Source organism: Tachysurus vachellii, chromosome 18 (genome assembly GCF_030014155.1).
Source record: "Tachysurus vachellii isolate PV-2020 chromosome 18, HZAU_Pvac_v1, whole genome shotgun sequence".
Lineage (NCBI taxonomy): Eukaryota > Metazoa > Chordata > Actinopteri > Siluriformes > Bagridae > Tachysurus > Tachysurus vachellii.
In genome coordinates this window covers 21,461,398-21,480,520 of record NC_083477.1, presented here as the reverse complement: position 1 = coordinate 21,480,520, position 19,123 = coordinate 21,461,398, and the positions used below count along the sequence as shown (strand labels likewise).

The 19,123-nt window shown below is 39.9% G+C and overlaps 2 protein-coding genes across 3 annotated transcripts; one reads left to right on the top strand and one right to left on the bottom strand.

Moving 5' to 3' along the window:
- Nucleotides 1-1,325: 1,325 nt before the first annotated feature.
- pigq (phosphatidylinositol glycan anchor biosynthesis, class Q) lies at nucleotides 1,326-8,652 on the bottom strand. Of its 2 annotated transcripts, none has more exons than XM_060892186.1 (11): nucleotides 8,441-8,652; nucleotides 7,312-8,013; nucleotides 6,611-6,742; nucleotides 6,350-6,470; nucleotides 5,524-5,650; nucleotides 5,226-5,379; nucleotides 3,438-3,549; nucleotides 3,114-3,194; nucleotides 2,884-2,998; nucleotides 2,167-2,228; nucleotides 1,326-2,008 (listed from the first exon to the last, which is right to left on the bottom strand). In XM_060892186.1, exons 2-11 carry the CDS (start codon nucleotides 7,974-7,976, stop codon nucleotides 1,856-1,858), a joined length of 1,722 nt encoding a protein of 573 aa, XP_060748169.1. In that variant the 5' UTR covers nucleotides 7,977-8,013; nucleotides 8,441-8,652; the 3' UTR covers nucleotides 1,326-1,855. The 2 variants fall into 2 exon arrangements, with proteins under 2 accessions (XP_060748169.1, XP_060748170.1); XM_060892187.1 differs by having other exon boundaries at nucleotides 7,312-8,010.
- Nucleotides 8,653-16,629: 7,977 nt separating this feature from the next.
- On the top strand, nucleotides 16,630-18,738 carry socs1a (suppressor of cytokine signaling 1a). Its single transcript, XM_060892196.1, has 2 exons — nucleotides 16,630-16,788; nucleotides 17,860-18,738. The coding sequence occupies exon 2, from the start codon at nucleotides 17,939-17,941 to the stop codon at nucleotides 18,497-18,499; it is 561 nt and encodes a 186-aa protein (XP_060748179.1). The 5' UTR covers nucleotides 16,630-16,788; nucleotides 17,860-17,938; the 3' UTR covers nucleotides 18,500-18,738.
- Nucleotides 18,739-19,123: the final 385 nt, after the last annotated feature.

Sequence of the window (19,123 nt, the reverse complement as noted above, 5' to 3'; positions counted from 1 at the left end):
GCATGAATCAGCAACGAGTATCCATTAGGATCGCACAGTATTATCTTGTTTATTAGATTTCTTTTTTATATCCTGGCATAATAATAAAAAAATAAAAAAAACGACGAGCCGTTTGGGACCTTAAAGAGTTGACTCTAAATTGAACTGAATGGAATGATTCGACTCACAGAAAGGAGCCGGAATTCCCATCACTGTGTACATGTATATTACGTCTCGTGGGGGGAGGGGGACAGGGGGGGGGAGAGAGAGAGAGAGAGAGAGAGAGAGAGAGAGAGAGAGAGAGAAAACAGACAGACAGACAGATATCTGAACAGATAAACAGATGTAACCCGAGACACAATAATAGAAACAGACAGATTCACACAAATATAGATAGATAGATAGATAGATAGATAGAAAAAGCATATACAAGGCTGCTAGTACTAAAAAATTAAAATATTTAAAATACATTTTAAAATAAAATGAACAGCATTTGTAAGAATTACAGTAACACTAAACACACACAATAATAAACACAACACAAAAGATCAGTTCTTTGTTTCTGTCTCTAGACCCATTTTGCACGACAGCTGGAGAGGGTTAAGAGGCCAGCGAGAGGTTAAAGGTCACCGGGAACATTAAAGCATAAACATGCTCCCATTTTCCAGGGAAGAGATTAAAAATGCAAATTGCTGTATGATGTGTTTGTGTCTGGATTAGAGAAACGTGAGTGTCTCATGGGGCACGAGGGGACATCTGGAGAGCTTTTACCACACACACATACATACACACAGACCCACACACACACAATGAAGGATCTAAGGGCCTGCTTAAAAAGCAGTTGTCTCACCATTTTTATGACATAGGTGTTTTTATATAATACAAAAGTGTGCCATCAGGGATTACAACAAAAAGCCCTAACACACACAGTACATGCAGAGAGAGAGAGAGGAGAGAGAGAGAGAGAGAGAGATACAGAGAGAGAGGAGAGAGAGAGAGAGAGAGAGATGCAGAGAGAGAGAGAGAGAGAGGAGAGAGATACAGAGAGAGAGAGATACAGAGAGAGAGGAGAGAGAGAGAGAGAGATACAGAGAGAGAGAGAGAGAGAGAGAGAGAGAGAGAGATACAGAGAGGAGAGAGATACAGAGAGAGAGAGAGAGAGAGAGATACAGAGATAGAGAGAGAGAGATACAGAGAGAGAGGAGAGAGAGATACAGAGAGAGAGGAGAGAGAGATACAGAGAGAGATACAGAGAGAGAGAGAGAGAGAGAGAGAGAGAGAGAGAGAGAAAGAGAGATTCAAACATACAGTCAACAAAAATCATTAAGGAATTAAATCCAAACACATTTGCTGCATAATCGCTTTATATAGATGTTATAATACAAACATAAATCAGTTGGGAATTATTTAATTTGACAGAATTGTTCGGCTCTATTAATATGATAACGCGTCTCTGATTAACACGACAACTGAAGATAATTAAACAAATCACTAAGGTGCATGAATCAGGACGGGTCATTTGTTTAGTCGACCTCATAATCACTAAATCACTACATTATTGTTTCATTATTATTTTAATCTGTACACAAAACTGCTGACTTATTAAATGTACCAAAATAATGTAGAATCAACAAGATATTATAAAAACAATCAAAATCTTGATTTTTGTCAGCATTTATTAAGACTAGGGTTAAAATATTAAGTAGTGATGCTGGAGTGAGAAAAAAACAGACCATGAGAGAGAGAGAGTTAAAAAAAAAAAAAAAAACACCACCAATTCCACCTTAGACAGCGAGTGCAGGAAGTCAGCATGTCATCGGACCGCTCGTGGGGTCGTGGGGTGTGCTGTAGAGCTCAGGAGAATCTCGGCTGTGGTTCAATCAGTCTTGGTGCTTTTCTGCCTCCAGGGGTAAATGAGCTCTCCAACAAAAAGCTTCTTACACAAAGTGAGCCACGAGTCTCTGGATGAGCAGCCAGATGTTTCGAAACGATAACACTGCAGCACTGTACTGCACCGCAGAGGGTTAATCTGCACACACACACACACACACACACACACAGTTAGATATGAATAGAGGTAGATAGAGAGATGTTGACAAGCAGACAGACAGACAAACAGGACTCATGGCTAAACATCAGAAAGTCCATGTAGAATGAAGAGCAGCACGTGGGCCAGAAGTGTGTTACCTCCATCATCAGGTGAAGTGGAGCACCAGGTTCTTCATGCAACACACAGAACTTCACTCCCTCTGAAACACACATGCACACACACACACATCAGTCCAGCTCCAATGTACACAGGATCAGATGCAGCTGATACTAAATCTCAGGACAAAGGTTAGTATTCATATTATACAATGTGTAAATATTAATTAATGATTAATAAACAAGTGCATAATGAACACTAAGAAAATGTATAAGTCACATTAATGTTTGTAACAAACATTAACAATACGATACATACGACGAATATAAATGAGTGTATAATGAATATTTATGAGTGTGTAAGGAATATGAATTAATGTACGTTATAGTGCCATAAACAGTGTGAAAATTCAGTACAGTGGGAAAGTAAATATAAAATCTACAAAATAAAAAACAGCCGGTGAGATTTATTACATGACAACAACAGCCTTAAAGCTCCAGTGCAAAAGAAATAGAATCTACTGAAGTGAATCAATAGTGTAAATCCCATTTGGGGCCTAATCACTGCTAGCTAGCTAACACAACTGTCAGCTGCTAGCTAGCTTTAAGTGACCATGTATGTTGCTGATTGATGTACTGATGAGTGTAAAGGATGTAAATATTGTGCTATTCTGGATAAACAAGTCTCACAAGCAAAAGTATTAGTGACAGGTTAAGTGTGTGATGCGGTGCAGGTGTGTAGGTGTGAGCGAGACCCACCGGCCAGTCTGTACGGCCTGCACACACGCAGCCCCATGGCGAACAATGGGAAGGAGTTGATGAAGTCTACACTGAGGTGGATCAAACCCTGGAACATCACCACCACTAACCGCAGCTACAAACACACAAAACAGCAGCAGCACTCGTAAGGCCTCGGACTCCAACATCCACGTCAGCGCTTTATGAATAAAACATACACATTTCCTCAAGCATTGATCTGTTTTACTCACCAGAGTAAAGACCAGGTAATAGAGAGCGGTGGTGGGAAGCAAAAACAACAGGACGGTGAAGAACAGAGTCCCGAGAAACAACTACAGAATAAAAACAGTATAAAAGACAAAAGTATATAAACCACAACGCTGCAGATACGATCTGAGACGCAGAAATAACCCCTAGTTGTGACTGCTGGAGGAAAATAATCAACGAAGTGTGAAGAGTGACGCTGGAGACTCCTTACACTAATATCACGTTAATGACCTTCTACACAAAGACCTTTCTATAACATGCTGCATGAATAACTGTCAGTCCCTCACACTTTATATGGACAACGTTACCTGGTCCAGGTCGTAGGAGCAGGAGTCCACACGCTGTCTCAGGACATTCCACTTTTTTCCACGGAAAAGCCTCCAGAGAGACGTCAAGCCGTAGATCTTAAGGCAGTAGAGCCTGCAGAGAGACACACAGCTCACAGTACATATATATATCTCCATCTTTCTTTAACTCTTATGTAGTATTTAAAAAATTCTTACAGAAGATTTAATGCACAAGGTTCAGTCATTAAAGGCTTACAGTTGTCTATTTAATCATCAGTTTTAATGGCTTCCTGCTGCTAAGGTAAGAAACAGGATTAACCAATCAGAACCACACACAGACCCAGTTTCTATTTTACACACCAGGATGTGGACGTGACAACATTTGAAGTACTGGACGTTTACGGCAGGAGGAGGAGAGAAAAGCGTAGCTCTGGTTTTAGGAGACAAAATGTCATTTCCTTCTATTACGAGCGTCTTATTGTAATCTATTTAGTGAAACTGTCAAGAAAGTGTTTTATTATTAATAGGGAATCTAAGACTGATGGTAGCTCAAGCCTTTAATGATTAAACGGCAAATTAGTGTCATCACCGCTGACATCCACCCGAAATATGAGTGCCATCGTCGTTTATCATTAGAGTTATATAGAGAATGTAGTGAAGTTTTATTTAGAATTAAACAAAAATACATTTTTAGATTCACACCAAGAATATTTTACAATAGTATGTCGGTTTCACTGCATTCTTAGCTTTCATATTTCTAGATTGCAGAGAAGTCACAGAGAATCCAGAATGAAAAAGAGCAGATGCTGCCCCCTGCTGGTGATTCATCAACATAACCGTTGTCTACAACATAGAGCTCAAGATTTAATTTTTGTAAAAGCAGAGCACACTTATAAACACCCATAAACACCTATAAACACCTATAAACACCCATAAACACCTATAAACAGCTATAATATATATATATATATATATAAACACCTATGTGGGATGTGGTAGCTCAGTGGTTAAGGTGTTCGACTACTGATCGGAAGGTTATTGTTCGAATCCCAGGTCCACCAAGTTGCCACTGCAGGGCCCCTGAGCAAGGCCCTTAACCCTCAATTGCTCAGGTGTATAAACTGAGATAAGACAATGTAAGTCACTCTGGATAAGAGTGTCTGCTAAATGCTGTAAATGTAAATGTAAATGTAAACACCCATAAACACTTATAAACACCCATAAACACTTATAAACACCCATAAACACCTATAAACACCCATAAACACCCATAAACACCTATATACACTTATATAAACCCATAAACACATATATACAACTATAAACACATATATACAACTATAAACACATATATACACCTATAACACATATATACACCTATATAAACACCTATATACACCTATATAAACACCTATAAACACCTATATAAACACTTACATACACCTATATAAACACCTATATAAACACCTATATAGACACCTTATACACCTATATAAACACCTATAAACACCTATATAAACACTTACATACACCTATATAAACACCTTATACACCTATATAAACACCTATATAAACACCTATATAAACACCTATATAGACACCTATATAGACACCTTATACACCTATATAAACACCTATAAACACCTATAAAATGTTAAACGTTTAAATATAAAGAGTAGATCAAGTTATAACTTTAGCTTATGTTTTTATTAAAATACTTTTAAACTAAACAATGATGTCTCCTTTATCTGAAAGGTCTTTTGTTTCAGGTGTGTAAGCTTGGTAGATGTCACCATGTCGTGCCTTTACCTGGCTCCATACACATAAAAGCAGTAGATGTGGAAGGTCAGAAGCGCCACAATGTCCGACAGCACAGAAAGGGCAAAGGTCAAGCCCAGGCAGGCGGACAGTCCGACGTACCACAGGATCATTTCAATAAATGGAGACATCAGACGGATGTAGCCTGAGGACACGAGAAACACAACAAGAGAGCTACGAGTAAACCAGGAGCTCAGAGCTTAATTTTAAAATCCTAATGAAATTAATTATATTTAAGTGTTTTTTTCCAGACTCAATGTGAGTAACAGTAAAAAGTGCCATCACTCACTGATCCACAGATGAATATGGTAGAGGAAGAATCTCCCTAAAACCTCGTCGAGCGCTCGATTCATCTTCAGACCAGCGGGGGCGCCCATCAGCCACTCCAGCAGATCCTGCAGCTCCTTGGCTACATGCTGAAAAACAAACAGCTTGACCTGTTTATATTCCATACAGCACGGAGCTTAGGATCTAAAACATACTGTTTCTACTGTAAACCATCATGTTTATAACACCCACAGAGTTTATTTACACCTGCAGGAGAACCCAAAGTTCTCTATGACAAGAAGGCCTCATTTCCTCTGAGTGTCAGGGAGCTGTTTCTGTGTAATGTCTTTTGTGTATTGTCTTTTTCGTCCTGCACTGTCCTGTTTGTCTTCTTGTCTCACACTGTGTACACCAGGTTGCACAGATACACTTTATGTATCTAGGACTAACTTACTTAACTCCTTATAGCTGTCTTTGTTTTATGTAGCATTATGATCCTGGAGAAACGTTGTCTCATGTCACTGTGTACTGTAACAGCTATACATGGTATAAATGACAATAAAAGCTTCTTGACTTGACTTGAGGCAGGTGTCACCTCCATAAAGGCCACACCTTCTTTTCTCTGACTGACAGGTGACATGTTACATTATGACACCAGTCATAAAACCGGTCCTGTGTCTTTAAGGCAGGATTTCTCGTTGGTCAATGCCTTCGTTCCCGATGTTTAAACCAGGCCCACCTGCTTCTGATTCAATACAGCCGTTAAACACTACAAACAGGTGTAGCTGTGTGTCAACAAGCTTTTGTCTGGCATTGTGTGTTGTGTTGCGAGTGTAAACAGTGCTCACATCGGCAACCGGCACTAAGGTGTTAGCTAGCTGGCTGATACGATTCTCTCTGTAGAGCCAAGAGATCAGCAGTAGTCCCAGAGCTATATCCATAAAGAAGGACACAAACATGTTCGCCTTCCTACGGTGAGAAAAAATACACACACACACACACACACACACACACACACACACACCACATTGCTGCAAACATGCCACAGGAGGATTATATGAGCCTGTATTTTAAAAATAATACAACAGTAAAGGGCTCAAATCTTGTACCTCATGAAGTCTGTGTGTGTCGTGGCTTTCCGAGTAGAGAAGACAGTCTGAAAATGATCTGTCCTGTGTACTGCCTGAACGCACGTGGACAACTTGCTGGAAATAAAGCGGACCGGCCAAATATTCAGAACCCTGTATAAAAAAAAATAAAAAATAAAAAAAAAAAACGATCAAAAAGTATTTTTTTTAAATGTTCACAGAACTGAATAAATTATAGAATTTTAAATACACCTAAAAACCTGCAAATTTGTCACGAAAAAAATTCTGCCCAGTTTTAACCCAATGCAACTCAGTGCAATTCACCTCACAGCCAGCAGGGGGCACAACACACACTACACATTACAAACCACTCAACACAAAAAATGAACAAAAAAGTGTTCAGATTTATTTATTAGGTCTGATGTGAGCACCCGTTTAGACAGCTGTTTAATATTAAACTTAGAGGTGCAGTTTGTAATTTATGGCAGTATTTCTAGACTTGCGATAATGAAATCAGTGAGTTATTTCCATACAAAGCATCTGACTAGTTTTCTTATTTCAGAACTTGTGTTGAGGTGAAAACTTTAAAACTGCATTTAAACAAAGAGGCGAGTGATATTACACTTTCTCTTTTCTGTCCATTCTGTATAATATAAAAATACACTCTATATGTGTGTTGAATTCTGACTTTCCTGTACATATAAACATATACACCACATCACCTCAAGCTCCACAGCCACTTCCACCAACACACCAGGATGGTGAGCAGCATGCAGACGGGAACGGAGGCCTGTTTGACCAGTTCCATGATAATGCTCGCCTCCCTGCCGTCCGACTGCCAGTGTGTCAGCTTCAGCGGCCCATCGTCGTATCTGTCGAGGAGGAACAGCGGCTCGCTTTGGGAAACCGTGTGGAAAACCGCACGTAGCTCTGAAGACTCCACATCAGCACCATTTTCATGGACAGGATGAAGCTTTGAGAGCATAACCTTCCTCTGATCATAATGAACAAAGATGATTTTGTCTTCCTCCTCGCTTGGTGGTGTGTGGCCGTTTTTGCACACCACCTCACAAGCGAAGCCTTTCTTGCCAGGCTGGCGGCTCAGCTGCAGCCAGCGTGAGTGAGTGAAGATGGTGCTGAGGTCCTTCAAGAAGCCGTCCGTTTCCTTCTGACCATCCTTGGACAAGCTCCATGACCCCAGAACGGTCAGATCCAGGTGAATTTGGCTGCGCAGCTCGCACAGGTACTTCTTCACATGGCCGGGTATGAAGGGGTAGTGAATGACAGCCAGCACCACAGCGGTGTCCTGTCCTGGGATCCAGCGACCCAGGAGCAGACCGCTGTCAGCCATGTTACAGCATCGTGGGAAGAAAATCTTCAGCACCATAACTGCACTTTAAAATAATCTCACTGAATAAAACCTGCTGATGAAATACAACAAAAACACACAAGGAGCTGAATGAGTCATGGAGAATAAAATAAAATACAAATTTCAGCTGATTATCATTTACACATGTTTTTGTTTTAAATCAAATGCAGAATGATAACTTTTCTATAATATCCTAAAAGAAACGATGCATTTTATAGATGCATGTTTATAATAATAATAATAATAATAATAATAATAAGATTCCAGGAAATAAAGTAAAATATTCAACATTTAACTCGATAATAATTTACAGTTTATATTATAAACTCTTTAATAAACCATCAGAATAAAAAGTGATTGATTATTAAAACTGATCTGTTATTAATTCCGTCTTATTGTCACAGGGTTTGTAATTAAACCCACTACAATAAACACACTTTATTTGTTTAGTTTTTACATTAAAAAAAACATCGTTTTCTTACACAAATGTCCTCTTTTTGTCCTCCAGCAACACTGACAGGCTCCTAATCACCAAATTATACATTATTACACATTTATGTAGTAAAACATAACAATAAAAAGGTGAAACTTTTCTATAAACTCGAGCTAAAGCCAGAAATTCATCCAGCAAGCTAACAGTTCAGAAAGCATTAGCTTTAAATAGTAAGTAAATAACTACGAACAGCTAACTACTATTGCTGCATCCCAAATACCTGATTGTGCAAACCGAAGTGCACTAGAACTGGCGCAGTAACGAACGAGACTTCCGCCCTACGTAGGGCGCCTACGTAGGGAACATGCAGACAAATTGTAACACAACCCACAGACATTTTGTTATAGAGTGCGTCTTATAAAAGCCGCCGGATTAAACAACATTCCAAAACTCGAGTTCCGGCAAGAGTTTTCATTGAATGCAATATAAATGTGAATAAAAATAAATAAAAAATAAAACTAAGTTTAAAATATAAAGGTTTTCCGCTCTCTTTAATTTTATACCACTCATCACCTTTCAATGATACTGCATGTGTTGAATTTTAGGCACATTTCAGATATAATATACATAATATTGTATAAGAAAATGTATAATTTATCAGAAAAAAGTTACACAGAGTTTCACTAACACTCACAAACCATCAGGGTTTATTAAAGTAGCACTAAAATACTGCATTGTCTTATGACGTATGATTATTAACCGTAATGAACAATGAGAGTTACTTACTGGTTGAGAGAAAGCAGTCAGTGTGGTGAAAGTCAGTGTCTTGTTCACCAGCATTTTGTCATTGATAACAAGCTGCAGGAGATAAGAGTGAAGTTTGGGTGGGAACCAAAAGCACATGTAGAGTTTAGGGGGGTTTTATCTGTGTGTGTGTGTGTATATACTCAGTACATTAAAGAATTATATATGTCTTTAGCTTTACTTCTTTCAAATGTAAGTATTGATATATATGGATTACACAACACGTGTCAATGCTAGAAAAAATGATATTTTAGTATATTCAAGTATTTATAAAGAATGTAAATTGTTGTATTTCCTTTTTATGTAACTGAGCAAATATCTGTTTAATTATTTTTCTTTTTTTTATTACAATCCACTGGAAATTAACTTAAACAAACAGATTTTCCTTTGAGGGGAAAATACAAGATATACATAAATAAATGATTAAAAATATTATAACTATTTTTTTTTAACTCTGATTGGCAGTTACATGTTTTGATATGGATTTGGTGTTTTGTTTTTATTATTGAATTACTTTATAATCTGTATTCTTGTTCATTTCAGTTCAGTTCTAACTCTAATGTTTGCACTATAGACTTATTTTAAAGTCATTTTGGGAAAATACCTTCATCTGACCAGCAGGTGGCGGTATGCAGCAGGATTTGTAGACCTTTCAGCCATAATCTATTTCCACTGAATAATCGGTAATTAATCGAGGCTTTGGGTATAAAATACAGCAGATAATCCTTCTGTCCTGGTTACTTCAGGCTTGTACAGGATTCCTGATGGAGGTGTTATGGATTCTGAGGGTCCATGACGATATTATAAAAGGGGAAGCTTAATCCTTAAGAAATCCTTAATGAATCACTGTGTCTAGTACAATAAAATTCATGACTACATCATTCTGCCCTGTGTTTGTGTGTGTGTGTGTGTGTGTGTGTGTGTGTGTGTGTGTGTGTGTGTGTGTGTGAGAGAGAGAGAGAGACACCTGGGTTCTCTGATAAATCATCATTTATAACAGGAAAAACAGACAAAGCCCAGAAGTCATGTGATGGCTGTGTTCTATGCTGAAATAAACAGAGCAGGAAGATGATGACCAAGTGACTTACAGAAAGAGCTAAAATAATTCCTTCTAATAATAACAATGCCAAAATCTTTCCTGAACATCTATTTTCCCAAAAGTTCCCCCAGATTCCAGTAGATCTTTGTACAACCTGGTGTGGATTTCTGAACTGTGATTGGTCAGAACTGAACTGTCACATCGTTGGTGTTTTGTCTTTGAGTAGCAGAACTAGTCATGTGGTTTAGAGACACTTCCTCTATTTCCTGTAACCATCATCTTAACAGGACTGCATCGTATTTTTAAATTCCTGGAAAGACTTTTATTTGCACACACCTGAATTTCTCAGAACTCTTCTTCCTGTAGCACTCTGAAAAGCAGAAGGGAAAAAAATAACACATTTATTCACATATCTAGGGGAGAACATATCAAAAGGGTCTACATACAACTCCACAACACTGATTCCTGATCAAGGAGAGAAACTTTGCCTGTTATTCCAAAGAACCCTTAAGGAGTTTTTCCCTGAGAGCTAAAAAATTAGAACTAGTAAGAAGTTAATGTACCAAGCAAAACGCTTGACAAACTGCTTCTCTCTTTCCTAACAGAACGGGTTCTAATAGAAAGTAAAAACGCGTTAATCATCCAGTCGTTTAAAAGAACCCTTTAATGTGGATTGTGAATTCTTGGAAATGGTTCTTGTAGAGATTCGTTACTCTTCAGGGAAACATTACAGGTTTGTAAAACCCTAAAACTGAGTGTAAAAACAATGCAATCAAAAATGGTTCTAAGAAGGTTTCTAACTTCTGAAGATCAAACAAAGCACTTTGTATTAAAACCAATGCAGAAATGATTTTAAAGCTTTATTACATATTTACGCATTTATTTATTAATTTATTTGATGGTTGAAGAGGTTTAATTCTGAGCGTATACAGTTCTTTTCTTTTAGTTGCTTTTATTTTTTGTTTATTACAAAGTTTTCCTCATCTGTAGTACTGAAATATTCGTTCTTTTCTTTCTTGCATATAAAATACAATAAAATAAAATGATTGTGATTGCTTTAAGGCCTTTAAATGTTCAGAAGCAGCCCTGAGTAAAAGTTTTGCTTTCTAGATAAATTATAAAACTTATGCACACGTTCTCACCGAGTTACCAAAAGGGGGGCAAAGACTTTTAGAATCATCCCTCGGATGGACAGTTTAGGACGTGTTAACTAATAAACTAATAAATTACCCCAGTGCTGCACACAGGTTGTAGTTTCTTCTTCATTAAAAGCAGCTCAGGGCAGTAAGACGTGGTGTGACTTTAGGACACTCTCAGGGTGTTGAGATAAGAATCGAATTTCCAAACACTGAGTTAAGTTAAAAGAAAGGTCAAATTCCAAAAGTCTCCTACATATTAATTCTTCGTGCCTATTTGGTGCAGCAGACACAGATGTTTGCGATAAAGGAAGAGTGCGGACGTGGTTTTTATGGTTCGAGAGTTGAAGGTAGGTCATGTGACTTGTGGGAATCTGTTGAATGTGAAAGCAACAGAAGGAAAAGAGACAAAGAACCGAATCCTATTCTGAATCCATTGTGCTCTTACTGTGCTGATTAAAAGAAATAAAATAAAAGTCTGCATGGACGACAATAAATATTTTTCAACACTTAAACCTGAATGAAATAAAGTTAGTTGAATTTTATTTTTGGATGCAGTTCAGTGATCACTGTGGGGAAATAAGAGGAACATTCCTAGTTAACAATCAATGGTGTAAAAACGTAACCACTGATTTATTGAGAATAAACCCATTTAATAAAAAAAAAAAAAAAGAGAAACGATTTAATGAGAAAAACCTTTAAACTCACGGCCCACAGCCAAAGAGAACAAACACTAAACGTCTCAGTTATCCAGAAATGAACCTAACAGTGGGTCGGAGCTCATTATAGCATGTTTATGTGTTATAACACAACGGTCTGGTGACACGACACAAACTCCTCTTGCACCATTTCTGCAGAAAATTATCTGATCTGAGATCTTACAAGTGTACAAACTGAATAAGTTAAAAAAAGAATCTGAACAACGGGGACATTTAGTTCCAGGTAACAATGACATCTGCTGGTAAGATAATGAACAACAGCCGTGCTTTCACTTTCACTTTCCTGGAAAACAACTGTCAAATAATTAGGGATACAGGAGACCACACGCACACACGCACAAACACAACACACACACGCACAAATACAACACACACACAAATACAACACACATAGGCGCACAACACACACAAATACAACACACATACGCACACAACACAAACACACAAATACAACACATACACACATGCACACAAACACAACACACATGCACAAATACAACACACAACATACACACGCGCACACAAATACAACACATGCACACACACAACACACACACACAAATACAACACATGCACAAATACAACACACAACACACGCACAAACAACACACACACACGCACACAAATACAACACATGCACACACACAACACACACACACACACAAATACAACACATGCACAAATACAACACACAACACACGCACAAACAACACACACACACACGCACACAAATACAACACATGCACACACACAACACACACGCACACACACAAATACAACACACATTATGCACACACACAAATACAACACGCACAAACAACACACACAGGCACAAATACAACACACACAACACACGCACAAACACAACACACACAAACACAACACATGCACATGCACAACACACAAATACAACACACATACGCACACAACACACACACAAACACAACACACATACAAACATAACACACATACGCACAACACACAAACACACATACGTACACACAACACACACAAACACAACACATACACACATACAAACATAACACACATACGCACATGCGCACACACACAAAACACATACGTACACACAACACACACACAAAAACACACATGCACATGCACGCACACACAAATACAACACACATACACAACACACATACGCACACAAACAAACACAACACACATACCCACACACAACACACATACGCACATGCACACTGTGACCCAGTAACCTCGTTTAGTTGCCTGTTCAGGTTCATGCATGCAAATTTACATAATAGATAAATAATAATAAAGGCATCACATTTTTAAACACCTTCATTTTTAAACAGCTGTCACTGCTGTAGTTCATCAGGTTTAAGGTGACATTAAAAGTAATGTTCGAGATTTTCTTTTAAAAAAATATAGTTTTTAGTACAATAATATAGTTTATCAAATTTATATCACACAAAAAAAAATACAAAATTAATTAATTGTACACATTAATGAATGAATAAAATAAACAGACAACCTGTAGGCTTTGGAAAAGTAAATTGTGTCAAAATCCATCATGTGGTGATTAAAAACTGATATGAGACATAATGCAATAAATGACAAAAATCCCAATTTCCCCAAAAGGACCCAGTTGCTTAGAAGGGAAGAAGATTCACAGAGGAACTGATGTGTGTGTGATCTAATCTTATCAGCCATATGTAAAAGAAGGATGTCTGATCTAACACCAAGTAAACACGAGCATTTCTGAGAAACTCTACAGAAATGAAAGCAGTTCATTTGGCATTAAGGCCACGACTCAGCATGCCTGTGTGTGTGTGTGCGTGTGTGTGTGTGTTAGGCATTTCAGTTTCACGATGAAATCATTGTTAGAAGCATTTGTAAAAGAGAACTTAAGAAGCGTGTACACGTCCTAATGAACCTGGGTTTACTGTGCAGGGTTCAGGTGCAGAGGTTTAAATACACAGTGTACACTCTAAACGTCTCCGCTGCTCAGAAACGAAACTAACAGCAGCTCTGTCCCCTGTCCTTATTACAGCACTTCCAGACGTTAGAACGCAACAGTCTGGCGACACAACGCGGCGTGTGAACGTCTCAGAACGTTTCTGCACAAACACCCGCTCTAATAAACTTAATAAACGGATACAGAGACGTTCTGTACAGGATCTCCTGCAGGGACACAGAACTTTAGTTAAAATGAGAGAGTAATAAAGTGTTTAATAAGCAGTGTATAACTTTAGTGCTATAACAGTATCATTTTATGATTATTACTATTTTTGTTGTTAACCGCATGGTGACAGTGCAGACTGGTAACATATGCATGCTCCAGTAGGCATACACACATACAGAGACACACACTCAACATGGTCAAAAGTCTGTGCACCCCTGACCATCACATCCATGTGACACACATACAGAGACACACACTCAACATGGTCAAAAGTCTGTGCACCCCTGACCATCACATCCATGTGACACACATACAGAGACACACACTCAACATGGTCAAAAGTTTGTGCACCCCTGACCATCACATCCATGTGACACACATACAGAAACACACATTCAACATGGTCAAAAGTTTGTGCACCCCTGACCATCACATCCATGTGACACACATACAGAGACACACACACATTACATGGTCAAAAGTCTGTGCACCCCTGACCATCACATCCATGTGACACACATACAGAGACACACACACTACATGGTCAAAAGTTTGTGCACCCCTGACCATCACATCCATGTGACACACATACAGAGACACACACACTACATGGTCAAAAGTCTGTGCACCCCTGACCATCACATCCATGTGACACACATACAGAGACACACACACACTACATGGTCAAAAGTTTGTGCACCCCTGACCATCACATCCATGTGACACACATACAGAGAGACACACACTACATGGTCAAAAGTCTGTGCACCCCGACCATCACATCCATGTGACACACATACAGAGACACACACACTACATGGTCAAAAGTCTGTGCACCCCTGACCATCACATCCATGTGACACACATACAGAGACACACACACACTACATGGTCAAAAGTCTGTGCACCCCTGACCATCACATCCATGTGACACACATACAGAGACACACACACATTACATGGTCAAAAGTCTGTGCACCCCTGACCATCACATCCATGTGACACACATACAGAGACACACACACACTACATGGTCAAAAGTTTGTGCACCCCTGACCATCACATCCATGTGACACACATACAGAGACACACACACTACATGGTCAAAAGTCTGTGCACCCCTGACCATCACATCCATGTGACACACATACAGAGACACACACACACTACATGGTCAAAAGTTTGTGCACCCCTGACCATCACATCCATGTGACACACATACAGAGACACACTCAACATGGTCAAAAGTCTGTGCACCCCTGACCATCACATCCATGTGACACACATACAGAGAGACACACACTACATGGTCAAAAGTCTGTGCACCCCGACCATCACATCCATGTGACACACATACAGAGACACACACACTACATGGTCAAAAGTCTGTGCACCCCTGACCATCACATCCATGTGACACACATACAGAGACACACACACACTACATGGTCAAAAGTCTGTGCACCCCTGACCATCACATCCATGTGACACACATACAGAGAGACACACTCTACATGGTCAAAAGTCTGTGCACCCCGACCATCACATCCATGTGACACACATACAGAGACACACACACTACATGGTCAAAAGTCTGTGCACCCCGACCATCACATCCATGTGACACACATACAGAGACACACACACACTACATGGTCAAAAGTCTGTGCACCCCTGAGCATCACATCCATGTGACACACATACAGAGACACACACACTACATGGTCAAAAGTTTGTGCACCCCTGAGCATCACATCCATGTGACACACATACAGAGACACACACACTACATGGTCAAAAGTTTGTGCACCCCTGACCATCACATCCATGTGCCCTGGTAGAACACCACATACCACATTATAATAGTCTGTGTTTCAGTTCATACCAAAGGTGTTCATGGTTCAGTGTGAACAAACAAGCTGTTAACCTTTAACACATCATGTACACACACACACACACAGATACACACACACAAACACACATTCAGCTTCAGCCAAGAAAACAAAGGGAAATTATAATTCAACAGAAGCGTCACATATGAGTGCAATTCTGTCACTATAATATACATTCACGTGTACATGCACACAAGGGAACAGCGAGGGACACGACATGCTTTTCTAACACGCAAACGCGCGCGCGCGCGCTCGGTCGCCATAGTAACCAGGGATCGCGTGTTGTCACGGAGGCGCGCGCGCGCACTGCGGTTTGAAGCACAAGCTCACGATTTCAGAGAAGAGCTTCAAGCTAAAGCGAAAGCAAACTTTCCGGGAAATGCATTGTACATGTGTGTGTGTGTCTGTGTGTGTGTGTGTGAGAGAGAGAGAGAGAGAGAGAGGGAGGGAGAGACAGACAGAGATAGAAAGAGGTGGAGCTCAGGCCTTAAAAACGCCGCTCCGCTCCCAAAGCTCGGATTCACGCGAGAACCGCATTCAGGCTTCATGCTGATGGCATTAACTCAGTGCGGTGTGGAGTTTATACACAGAACCGTCAATGTTCCCCCGGTCTCCTGCTCTCTCTTACACTCGGTGATGATTAACGGTAAGAGCTGACATCATTTTACCCCCAACTAAAGCCAGATAGCGGTGTGTGTGTGTGTGTGCAAGAGTGTGTGTGTGTGTGTCTGCGCGAGCGTGTATATATCTGTGTGTGTGTTTGTGTGTGCGTGTATATATATATGTGTGTGTGTGTGTTCATGTATATATTTGTGTGTGTGCGCGCGTATCTGTGTGTGTGCCAGGTTTTAGAAGAACTTTAGAATCTGAGCTTAATAGATCACTGTTAATATAAAGAGAGTTAACAGTGTAGTTAGTTGGTAAAGGAGTCGCGTTTCAGCGCAGAACACTTTTCACTGTGAAAACAAAATGTTCTCCTGCAAGTTCCTGGAAAAAGCTTAGAGGAGCGTCTCCTGGAATTTCATGAAACCTAAACCCAACAAACATCAATACGTCCTAAAAGAAAGATTATTGTCACCGTTTTCTTTTGGGACAAAGCGCTGTCTGGTCCACAGGACGAATAATAATCACTGCAGATGAAATTTCAGACACTGAAATGTTCCAACATCAACTTTATCTCCATTTAGTCTGTTGTGTTTTAGGTGGGACCCAGAACTGTGTACAGAATTCCTTGTCCCCCTACTCAAGTCAAGTCAAGTCAAGTCAAGAAGCTTTTAATTTAGTGTCTTTGTTCTGAAAGAAATGAAACTTGGTTGGAATCAGAAGTGTAACACAGCCCTTTAACAGTGTTTGTCGTATCTATAGGAGTCTGGAGGGAGTTGATTAGTGTTTCTCAGACAGTGTAATAACAGGTATTGGCCTCTAGCTATAGCATCCAGACCCCAGACAGCTGCCAGATATCTAATTCCTGATGATCTTATTCTGAAGGTTGCAACGGTTATTTAGACTGAACGAATCCTTTTAATTTCTAGAGAAACAGGAACCACAGCACTGCTGCTGATTGAGATCTAAAGTTTAAAGAAACAGAAACTAAATTCAGATCTGTGGCGTTATTTGCATATTGATATTTGAATATCAAATGCAGATATCAACTTTGACTACACTGCTGCTAAATGTCTGAAATCACAGTCCTGTTGTCTTTCCTCTCACCCCTCAGACCTTCCAATCCTCGGCTAGATGACCTTTATGACGCTACGGTATGGAAGACAGCGCCAGGAGCTGGTCTTCCCTGTAGGATGGTAGCGCACGGCGCCGTGGAAGACACGTCAGGCACTTCAGCGGATCGCCGAGCCCCGCTCGTACACACGGAAAACCGCACGCACTTTCGCTCATTCAAGAGTGAGAGCGACTTCAAGACCATTGTCAAGACCACAGCCATGCTGGAGGAAAGCGGGTTCTACTGGGGGCCCATGACAGTCGAGGAGGCCCACCACAAGCTCAAGAAGGAACCTGTGGGAACGTTCCTGATCAGAGACAGTCAACAGAAGGATATTTTCTTTACGCTGAGCTACAGGGCTCCTTCGGGTCCCGTCAGCGTTCGGATACACTTCCAGAGCTCGCGTTTCAGTCTCATGGGAAGCAAGGAGTCGTTCGAAACGCTCTTCCAGCTGCTGGAACACTACTCCAGCTCGGCAAAGAAGAGCCTGCGTTGGCCATACAGGAAGCAGCGCGTACGCTCGCTGCAGGAACTCTGCCGCAAACGGATTATAGAAACATCCGGGGCGCAGGCAATTGATCAACTTCCGGTCAATTCTGTCGTCAAAGGCTTCCTCCACTCTTTTCCATATCGGCTCTAAAGGCTCGGACGCATTAACGCTTCGTTATGGAAATACGGCACTTTGTAGCACATTTTGAAAAGACTTGAACGGTTGGAAGTTTACATTATCGTTGAATGTTTACACTATAATGCAGGGAGATGACTTCTTCCTGTGATTTTATTTTTGCTATGCAAAAAGCTATATTTCTTTACCAGTATTTTTATAATAATAATAATATTAATAATAATAAATGTATTTTCAAACCATTGTAAAACACATATGGCTTTTTTTAATGCTTGTTTTATTCATCACTCGTCTACATGGGGAGGGGAAAGGACAGACAAACAGACAAACAGACAAACAGACATGGGAATATTAGATTCACAACCAAAGCGCACACAAAGATCATTGTTTAGATCGCAAAGATCTGAAGTCGTACTTTCAGTTTGTAAACAAAGCTATTCTTCAAGATCTCGTAGGAGTGTTGCCAGAAATCTCAGGGAGCTTGAACCCTCACAAGAGAATCAGTGGAACCTTTATTCTTTTACAGACACGTCAAGATATCACAATTAAAATCTCTCATGTTTAAATCCTACGCGTTCAAAACGAAACGAATCCAACTGGAAATGTAAAAATCTCATTCGGTAACTTTGACACGGTTCC

Coding starts and splice junctions, on each gene's coding strand:
- socs1a (XM_060892196.1), top strand. CDS start 17,939: ATGGTAGCGCACGGCGCCGTGGAAGACACGTCAGGCACTTCAGCGGAT.
- pigq (XM_060892186.1), bottom strand. CDS start 7,976: ATGGTGCTGAAGATTTTCTTCCCACGATGCTGTAACATGGCTGACAGC. Junction 3,195..3,437: donor GCTCCTACGACCTGGACCAG/GTAACGTTGTCC, acceptor TTTATTCTGTAG/TTGTTTCTCGGGACTCTGTT. Junction 2,009..2,166: donor CACTTCACCTGATGATGGAG/GTAACACACTTC, acceptor GTGTGTGTGCAG/ATTAACCCTCTGCGGTGCAG.